General features: G+C 58.3%; 1 protein-coding gene across 1 annotated transcript in view; it reads left to right on the top strand.

Moving 5' to 3' along the window:
• Nucleotides 1-6,580, top strand: part of PHLPP1 (PH domain and leucine rich repeat protein phosphatase 1) — a 173,416-nt gene extending 166,836 nt beyond the window's left edge. Inside the window, exons 16-17 of the mRNA XM_045850144.1 lie at nucleotides 2,118-2,346; nucleotides 4,813-6,580. Of these exons, the coding sequence (XP_045706100.1) occupies nucleotides 2,118-2,346; nucleotides 4,813-5,940 (1,357 nt within the window). The 3' untranslated portion in view covers nucleotides 5,941-6,580. The remainder of the gene's footprint in view (nucleotides 1-2,117; nucleotides 2,347-4,812) is intronic.
• The last annotated feature ends 3,408 nt before the right edge of the window (nucleotides 6,581-9,988 follow it).

Here is a 9,988-nt window from a genome sequence, read left to right on the forward strand (position 1 = left end):
TGAAGAGCTAGGTCCTCGCGAAGAGCTCAGCACAGGCAGGCCGGGGGGTGGGGGGGTGCTCTGCTGCCAGACTCAGCGCTGTCTCTCAGCTTCTCAGTGGGCCCGCTGCTCTCAACGAATGCTTAACGAGTCTTTCAGATGTCCTGGTCATTATTCCAGATACCTTAATGCCATAAACCATGCCCAGGGGGTATGGCTCTGTTACTGGGCGTGTTTACTGACGGCAGACTCGGCCGCAGAGAGACGAGGCACGCTGTGCCAAGGGCCGGTAGAGGGTGCAGCCAGGATGGGACCTGAGGCAGTAAGACCCCAGAGAATGTGCCAGCCACCAGGGACACCTGCCTGCCTCTGTGTTTCCACCCACACCTTGTCCTGCGAAAAGACAAAGAGATAACATCCACACACGTGCACACCACCCTGCACACGCCCTTCACACACCTCCAAGAAGTCTGCTTCTTACAGACCCTCTAGCACTGGCTAAGAACTAATAACATAAGAACCTTGAACTCTGATTATTCACGTACTGGCCACAGGACAGTGATGCAGACACCAGCCCATGGTGTCCGTGTCATTATGGATGAAATGAGACATTCACACGGACTACGGAGTCCGGCGGAGGAAAAGGGACAGCATGGCTTTTCTCTCCAGGGGAGCAAAAAGCCTGGGCCTCCACCATCCCAGGCCTTTATTGGGTTTCTCCGCCCATTACATGGTGGTCCTCATTTACGATGCACAGATTCACTTGAGGTGGTTACCTTACACAGAAAACAAAGGAGAGGGTGCTGCTAATCACATCACAGGAGAGGGATATTTGCAAATGAAAAGGCAGAAGTGGTTGACCCAGTTACACTCATCCTTGGGAGGTTTAGCATGGTTTTTAGGAAGTTGCTTTGCAGTAAATGTCCTCAATTCAGGGTGAGGGAGTTTTAGCAAAAAGCAAGACTCATAGGGGCCTAGGTACACTGCAGTCCTGATTCCCCACGGGAAAACCTATCCGTGGGCGTGGGCCCTGTGCATCCCCGAGTGGGAGCTGGGCCCACACCACGCAGAATGGTCTCCTAGAGGACAGCACCCCATTTCTGGCCTCGCTCAGGGCACCCACGGAGCCTCTGCAGGACAGAAAGCGGTGGTGCGTGGGCAGTGCCCCGAGCCAGACCCGGCCGTGGGTGCCCGGGAGTGGGGGTTTGAGACCCAGACTGCTGGCCCGTGTTCGGGGTCACTCACAGGCCTCTGGTTTCCCGTTTGTTAACAGGACGTGGGCATGGGGTGGTCTTTTCTCGGGGGCTTGGACGGGCTGGGTGCAACAGGCTGATGCACGCGCCAGGCAGCCCCAGCCTCCGTTGCTGGTGTCGTCACCGAACTTGGACGGGACGGGAGCTGACGGAACCCGAGGGCCTGCCCTTGGAAACAGGCGTCCGCCTGTCCTAACCGCGTGCCCCCGCGCACTCGGGGTCGGCGGCACTGCCGTCTGTAGGGCCCCCCTCGACGGTCAGGCCTGCAGGTGCTCTGTGTAATGGGTCAGTGGATCGACGATGCTCACGAATGAAGGTGCTCCAGAGCTTGAATACTAGGTTGTCCTGTCTGTGAATGTTCTGGAGCTGGCGTTACTGGTCCAGCAAGTCCTCGCCGTCTAGAGCAAGAATACAGAGGGCCCAGTCCAGCGGCACTATCCCCCGCAGACCTCCGTGTTGCAGGGGAGAGGGTGGCCAGGTGACTTGAGGTCCGTGTGTCAGCGGGTGTGGTGTCTCACACCTGCTCCTGTGGAAGCGGTCCCGTCGGTGCCCCTCTCCGGGGGGCAGGGGGTTCAGAGAGGGGTGGGGGAGCTCTCCACGCCCATTCGCCCTCTGGAGTGGGCCGCCCTGGGAGCGGCGGGCTGGGCACAGAGGGTCAGGGGCCCTTTCATTGCACGTGAGCTCCACGGGCTTTGCCCCGGTGGGGAGCAGACCCCCCTTTGTGAGGGTGCGTGAGCGGGGCCTTCAGTGGTAAAGAGGCTCACTCGAACCCCGGGCTCTGTTCCCCCACCCCCGCCCTGCCCAGTGGACAGTCTTCTGTTCGGTCAGCGACACGGATGTGCGGCGGGCCGTGTGGGGCCTTCACACACTCTCTTTGGATTCCAGGAAGCTTGGGACTGCTGGGCAGAAACTCGGAGGTGCTGCTGTCCTTTGTCACATCAGGCATGACCCTGTGGACCCAGGAGGGTCCTTCACCTTGACCTCTGCTAACGTGGGCAAGTGCCAGACGGTTCTCTGTCGCAACGGGAAGCCGCTGCCTCTGTCCAAATCGTACGTCATGAGCTGCGAGGAAGAACTGAAGAGAATTAAACAGCACAAGGCCATTATCACCGAGGTGAGGGGGCGGGGGGAGAGAGCGCTGTTCTCCTCGGGGGGCGGGGGGGGACAAAGGGCCAGGGTCGTGTGGCAGAAGCCAGCCAGGGACCATTTCCCTCCGAAGAATTTCTTTAAAGCTGGTTTAAAATTGGAATTCCAAATCCCTGGTGTCACCAACAAATTCTTTGTGCGACAGGCGTGAGGACGTGTGATGCACAGAGCACTGACCATTTGTTGGTGGTCTCTCTCTCTCTGTGTCGGGTTGTGCCCAGCGCCCCGTGGCGCTGACCCATCTGGTCCTCATGGCCGTGCTGGTTTGGCTGCTGGTTGAGGGCTCCGCCCCTGAGATCCTCGCACTGCTGGCATCCCTGTCCTCGCTCTGTCGCCAGTGGGCTATGACCTTTAAACCTGGAAGCCTCAGTTTCCTCACCTCTGAAGTGGGCATAGTAATATATCTGCCCTGTCTAACAAGGCTTCTGTGTCAGTGGAAATGGACTAGCTGTTCTCCTTGGGGTCGTACCCCCTGGTCCATTTGAATAAGGCAGTGAACGCTTTTCAGCCAGGGGTCATTTTGTCCCAGGAGGACATTTGTTGTCACACCTGGGGCAGAGAGTGCTGCAGGCACTAGCCCTGTGGTGCACAGGACGCCCCACAGCAGCGAGGCGCCGGCCCAGCGTGTCAGCGGTGCCCGGGTGAGAAAGGCCCAGTAAGGCCGACTTCTGCATCCTGACAGTGCAGCCCCCTGTGGGCCCCAGCAGCCCCGTTCCAGGTGCCAGCTCCTCATACAATACTGCCACCTGCTGGGTGCTAAACAATGACAGGGGACGCAGAAGTGACCCCCACAGACGCAAGGAGGTGTCCAGCCTTGCACTGTCCATAAAACCCATGGACCTTGTGAATGTCGTTCAGGAGAACAGCGGGGACAGCTGGCAGTTTGCAGAGAAGAAGTCTGTTGAGCCCAGACAGGCTTTGAGAGGGAGGTGAGGAAGACAGAGACGTGGGGTCCGCTGTGAGTCTGGGAGGGGGTCTGTGGGGTGGTGCCAGCCCCCGCCTGCCCGTCGGGAAGCAGAGCGGATCCAGACAGTAGACTCCGTCCCGGGGAGCAGAGCCGGGTGCGATGGGACAGGATGTGTTGGATTAAACACTTGACGTGACGCAGAGGTTAACGGTTTCTGTGTGTAAGTGCAGAACTGTTCTGTGTCCTCTGCCTCTCCTCCCCCCACTTCTGTCTGCACTGCAAAATGTATGCCCCCTTTGGTTTCGCTACTTCTCTACTCTGAGGCGTGCCCCCAAAGCACACACGTGTGCACACAGACACACACAACGCAGACACACGACTGTGGGTTCTGCTGGGGTGACAACAGCTAGGGTAATTTCTGGCAAATCCCACACTTCAGGGGGCAACAGATAACATGAGTAGAATCAAGAGCGCTGAAAACTGCTTGAAGACTCGTTTCAGTGATTTTCCTTCCAAGAACTCTGCCTGCGTGTGCGTGTGTCAGGGCAGGCTGGTCTGTGGAGCAGCACAGGGCAGCCCTAGAATGCCAAGCAGATGCCTTGCGGAGTCCCCAGTGAGAGAGGCAGGAGGCAGAGTTGGCAAGGAGACGGCCAGTGTCTGGGAGAAGCACTAGCCTGTCAGGGAGACCGTGAGACCATCTGTGTGACCTCATCCTAGACACACACTGAGAGTGGCACTGGTCATGATGGGGGTTCCCTGGGACCGTTGTTAAAAGTGGGGGCACGGAGAGGCACGTGATGGACTGAGACCCTCAGACTTGAACAGACAGCCCAGTGGGCACACAGGGCCACCCCTCCCCCATCCAGCCTCAGGGTCAAGGTCTTTCACCAGCCCGCGGTCTGAAGCTTTGGCTCGTGGTTGAAATGGCATGGGCCCAACTGGACCAAAGCCAAGGGACTTTGTCTTCTCTGCTTACCACCAGCAAAGCGAGTTCTCGGAAGTGGTGGGGACTGGCCCTTCTCCCTTAGCCTCTCCACCGTGGGCACTCTGACCCAGGGAGTCACACCGAGAGTCTCTCCACCAGTTGTGTTTTACCTTCCTAAGTTCAAAACAGGGTTGCCTCTGGGCCGTGTGGTGGACGGGCTGTCGGAGAGAAGTGTAAGGTTTGGGGCGTTATTATCCTGAACCAGACCTGCCTCGCGCGTCTGCCTAGGATGGGCTTGCGCAGGCCCGTGCTCCCCTGGGGGCTGCAGGAGAAGCCCGTCACCCACGTTGCTCTGTCAGGCCAGATGGTGGTTTGCTTTAGGAGCTAGTGTGAACACGGTCCCCCTCCTCCCTGCCGTGCCTGACCTGCCCAGGCCACTGCCCCAGGTTTCTCGTGACAGATGGACACTGGCCACTCATCACAGACTGCCCAGTCCTTCCCTCTGTGGCCCAGCTTTCTCCCTGGGGCCCCGGCAGGAGGCCCAAGGGAAGCTGCCACCTGTGTTCTGTGCTAACCTCTGCTTGGAAACCCTGTTCTTCCAGGACGGCAAGGTGAACGGAGTGACTGAGTCCACGCGCATCCTGGGCTACACTTTCCTCCACCCCAGCGTGGTGCCCCGCCCCCACGTGCAGTCCGTGCCCCTGACCCCGCAGGACGAGTTCTTCATCCTGGGCAGCAAGGGCTTGTGGGACAGCCTGTCCATGGAGGAGGCCGTGGCGGCCGTGCGCAACGTGCCCGACGCCCTGGCCGCCGCTAAGAAGCTGTGCACGCTGGCGCAGAGCTACGGCTGCCGCGACAGCCTCAGCGCCGTGGTGGTGCAGCTCAGCGTCACGGAGGACAGCTTCTGCTGCTGCGAGCTGGGCGGGGGCGGGGCGCTGCCGCCGCCCAGCCCGGGCCTCTTCCCCCCGTCGGTCAGCATGGTGGTCAAGGACCGGCCGGCGGACGGGCTCGGCGGGCCGTCCTCCAGCAGCGGCGTGGCCTCAGAGGTCAGCAGCGAGCTGTCCACCTCGGAGATGAGCAGCGAGGTGGGCTCCACGGCCTCCGACGAGCCCCCGCCCGGGGCCCCCAGCGAGAGCGGCCCCGCCTTCCCCAGCGAGCCGCGCTGCCTGCTGCACCCCGCCTGCCTGCCCAGCTCCTTCCAGCGCCAGCTGTCCAGCGCCACGTTTTCCAGCGCCTTCTCCGACAACGGCCTGGACAGCGACGACGAGGAGCCCATCGAGGGCGTGTTCAGCAACGGCAGCCGGGTGGAGGTGGAGGTGGACATCCACTGCGGCCGCGCCAAGGACCGGGACAAGCCGCAGCCCCCGCTGCCCGTGCAGGCCGAGGCCAGCGACGAGGGCATCGTCATCAGCGCCAACGAGGACGAGCCGGGGCTGGCCAGGAAGGCGGACTTCGCCGCGGTGGGGACCATCGGGCGCCGGCGGGCCAACGGCTCGGTGGCGCCCCAGGAAAGGAGCCACAACGTGATAGAGGTGGCCGCGGACGCGCCTCTGCGGAAGCCCGGGGGCTACTTCGCGGCCCCCGCCCAGCCGGACCCCGAGGACCAGTTCATCATCCCCCCGGAGCTGGAGGAGGAGGTCAAGGAGATCATGAAGCACCACCAGCAGCAGCAGCCGCCGCGGCCGAGCCCCGGCGACCCGCTGCCGGACTACTGTGACACGCCGCTATGACCGCCGGCGGCCCCCCGAAATAAACGAACCTGGCAAGGCCCGGCGTGGCGAGAGTCTCCCGGGCGCGCGTTCACCAGGGGTTTGCTCCGCGCCCTTCCCCCGGACTCTCCCCGCCCGCGCGTCGCCGCCGCCAGCCTGTAGGTTCTCCCTGCTGGGGGCTTTTAAAATAATTACCACTTTTCTTCTAGTGATGCTTTACCAATATGATTTAAATTTGTTAACTTCTTTTCCTAACGTATCAGATGTGTAAAGACAAAGAACAAAAGGTTTAATATATTACAGAGAAACAGTTAATGATAATGTAATATTTTTTAAAATGGCTTTTTATTGTTTTGTTCGGAAGGCAGGGCAGGTTGCCATTGCTAAATGATTTAATAATATTGTAATTCTAGGGGGAAAGGCTTTTTTTTTTTTGTCTTGAAAATGATAGACATTTGTAGAATATGGAGACTAACTCCTAGGAGTTGCTTTACTCTGTCAGGTGACTTACGTCACTGGGATTCACTAATTTTCTCTGAGAGAACAGTTGATTGAGAAATTTCTATTGTAAATAGCTCAGTGTTGTATAGTGTTGCTTCTGATGTTTCGTAGTTTGGGCGTAAGGACACAGTCTAAACAACTGACGCCCCCCTCCCCCCCCCAGGAGCCCCCCTGCCCACGCCCCCTCCCCACCCCGCCCCCTGACTTCTGCAGACACTTTCCCCTCGTGTTCCTTACTGCCGCCGCCACGGTCAGCATGGTTGTGTAGCGCTCAGTTAGGCCATTTACATACCCAGAGTTCTATTACAGCAGAATGCACAGATGACCATGTCGTAATTTTTGTTATAATAAATACAAAATTTACAAGTACCGCACCCATCTGCTTTTGTCTCGGCAGCCAGACGTGCCTTGCAGGCGGCCGCCACAGCTGGGGTTGGGCTGGGGGTGACCAGGTGGATGCTTTGGTGTCACCAGACGCTTTCTGACTCGTTTGTTTGTTTGTTTTGGAAGGGAAAACACCCAACAGGTTAACCTCCATCGAATGAGGTGGTGACGTCGACCTTGAGATTAGCAGAAGTAGTTGATCTTGTGGCCTTCCTATGTCTTAGTATGTAGCCCAGGTGTTAAAAGGGGACTAGACAGAGGTTGCAAAGGGGGGGTCTCTGGAAACCATCTCCCACAGAGCCACGCCCACTCCCAGCTCTTTGGGGGGGGGGCGCCTGGAAGCACAAGATCAGGTTAATCACCTTCGTCTGAACAGTGAAAATCAGAAGCTAGGCGGCTCAGTGCCCCCCGCCCCCCCGCAGGACAAGTGATGCTCGCACGGTGCAGCCCACTAGGAAGTCCAGCACTCCCTGCTGACCATCGGCCTCACTGACTGACTGACCGCAGCCCCGGCCCGCCCCGGCCCCTGCCCTCCACAGTCAGCCCTGCGGTGGGGGGACCCGAGCAGGCGGTCATGAGGGGCGCTGGGGCTCACACCAGCGAAGGATGGCCAGGCTGGCTTCCGCAGCTCTTAAACCCCCTGTGGGCCAGGCGCGCCTGCCGCCCTGGGCGGGGCCTCCCCAGGCCGCGGGCCGCCCTGTGGATTTCTCTGCAGCTCCCTTCCGCAGGGGCCGGCACGGGCCGCCCTCGTGGCGGTCAGCGGAGGAGGCAGCAGGCATTGGAGGAGCCCGCGATGGGTCTGTGGGGGGCCGGCCAGGGGCCCCATCGGGTGTCTTGGGGAGAGCACCCTGAGGTGCTCACGTCTGCGGCTGACGCGCAGACGGGGTGCAGCTGGGGTCGGTGTGGCCCGCGGCCCCCCAGTTCCGTCCGTACCTGCTTTCCCGTTCGCGGTATCGTGACGTCACGGTGAGCGCGCCCTACGTAGGAGGTGCTGGGGGAATTAAGGACCAGACGTTTCCCTTCGGGAGCTTGGGGCCAATAGGCGCACGGGCGACAGGAGAACAGAGGAGCAGGCCTCGCTCCTGCGTGGAAGCCTCCGGTTATTTTCTGCGGAAGAGTTTCTTTTCACTTCTCATCGCGGCAGCAGCTGACAGTAGATGTAAACTGGAATGTGCTTCATATTTGAAGGCCCTGCAACCCAAGGTATCTACAGAGTGACTGTGAGCCGGAAGGGCGTCTCCCCCTGCTGGGGAGACCCGGTAATGGGGAAAGAGCCGGAGAGGAGGGGTCGGGAGATGGTGGAGCAGATTTTAGAAGCTCTGAGAAGGCTTGCGGCCTTGCTAGTAGGCTCAGCTCCCGCTTAAGGACCCTAGACGTGGTTTGGTGTCCGACCAACCACGCGTGTGCCCTTTGACTTTGTAGAGGGCACCGGGAGCCCCAACCTGACTCCCAACCTGTCCGACCTGGCTTCTCTTGATTGCTTTTGTCACAGCACCCCCTGCTGGTGAAGTCGGGCCCTGGGTGGAAATGGCCTCCCTGCTGGTCCCTTCTTCCTCGTTCCTCCAGGTTTCCAGAAGAAACAAAAGTTTATACTACTTATGATGCATGAAAGCGATCCCAGCACTATTAAGGAGATAGAGAATTTTTAAATCCTCACCTGAGGACATTTTTTTCATTGTTCATTGTTTTTAGAAAGAGGGAAAGGGAGAGAAACATCGATGTACAAGAGAAACATTGATTGGTTGCCTCACATGTGCACCCGGTCAGGTATGTGCTCTCACCAAGGATTGAACCCGCAACCTTTCGGCTACAGGATGACGCTCCAACTAACTGAGCCACATTGGCCAGGGCAGAGGCCGAGAATTCTAATGAAGCCCTATTGTGTTGCACCTGTGGAGGTCTGTTTTGTCAGGTGGTACAATGGATGACCACTGGTTCCCATCATGGGCACTGTGTCCCCAGGAAGTTGACACGCAGGCATATGAAGAGGTGTAGCCGGTCACAGCCCTGACCTGGAAGAGAGGAAGTGAGCATCCCCAGCACCCACCCAGTTCCCCAATCCCCGTGGCGAAAGACACTCACGTGCTTCCGATCCAGCAGGACGGCATCTGAGAGTTCGCCCAGTGACCAGCCCCATTTGGTCGCGTGACCCCCACGTGAACCCTCCTAGAAGGCATTGTGAGGTCACCCCAACCCACCAGGAGATGGAGTTCGGGCGACGTGTGGGGGCTACAGTACCTGCCCTTCCTGCCTGCCCAGTGACCGAACCAGGCCACGCATTCGAAGCAGTTTGTAGATAGTAAAGCCTTATGTAAGCGGAAGTATTGTCACTGTTATAAATGAACCATTAAGGGTGGCCGGAAAGAAAATAATTGGGAACACAGCAAAAGTGCCTTTTTAAATGAAAAACTCTTACAGATCTATCTATCGAATTGTTACAGGAGAGAGAGAGATGCAGTAGGGAGAGAAAAATAGGCTTTTCTCATTTCGTGCTATTGAATTTCATTTTTTTTAATTCATCCTCCAACATACCTTTTGTGCAAATGAATCGCCGCAAACTTTGTTCTATTTCCCTGTAGTCATTCACCTGCCGTGAACTGATCCCCATTGCCGTGTGCTTGAAAGATGGCTCTAAAATCTCTCTCTTCCCCACCGCCATCAAAATACCAAAACTGCCACCAAGGCCAGACAAGTCGGCAAGACCACTACCCCGCCCATTCAGTGGCAGGTCCTGAGGGTGACAGGGTTAGGGGGCTGCCGCCGAGTGTCCCCTCCTTTCTAGAAGGTCAAGGTTGAGCGCTTGGCAGCGGGAGATGGACAGCATCCCCGACTTCCGAGCTGCGTTATGAAGCAGGAAGTCATGCTGTCCCTGGCCCTGCGTGGAAGAGCCCCCAACAAGTGCTGCGTTTGTGGGGCTGCGGTTCGTGAGTGCCCTCCTTTTAACTCCGGACCAGAAACACAATGTTCTGTCCTATTCAAAGGCGGGGGGAATGGCAGAGCACTTGGAGAGTTTGCTGCCATCTGCTTACGACCAGGCCCCCTCCCATCACCCTGCGCCTCCTCCTCTGAAGACAGGAACATAAAACGTCTCAAATGGAAATTTCAAGTGCTTTCTGCTCATTCCTAGTTCTTAGATCTTATTCCAGTGAACTTGCACTTTCCCCTAATTACTAATCTTATCTAT

This window comes from Phyllostomus hastatus, unplaced genomic scaffold (genome assembly GCF_019186645.2).
Source record: "Phyllostomus hastatus isolate PE091 unplaced genomic scaffold, TTU_PhHast_1.1 phas_contig_80, whole genome shotgun sequence".
In the NCBI taxonomy this organism is placed as follows: domain Eukaryota; kingdom Metazoa; phylum Chordata; class Mammalia; order Chiroptera; family Phyllostomidae; genus Phyllostomus; species Phyllostomus hastatus.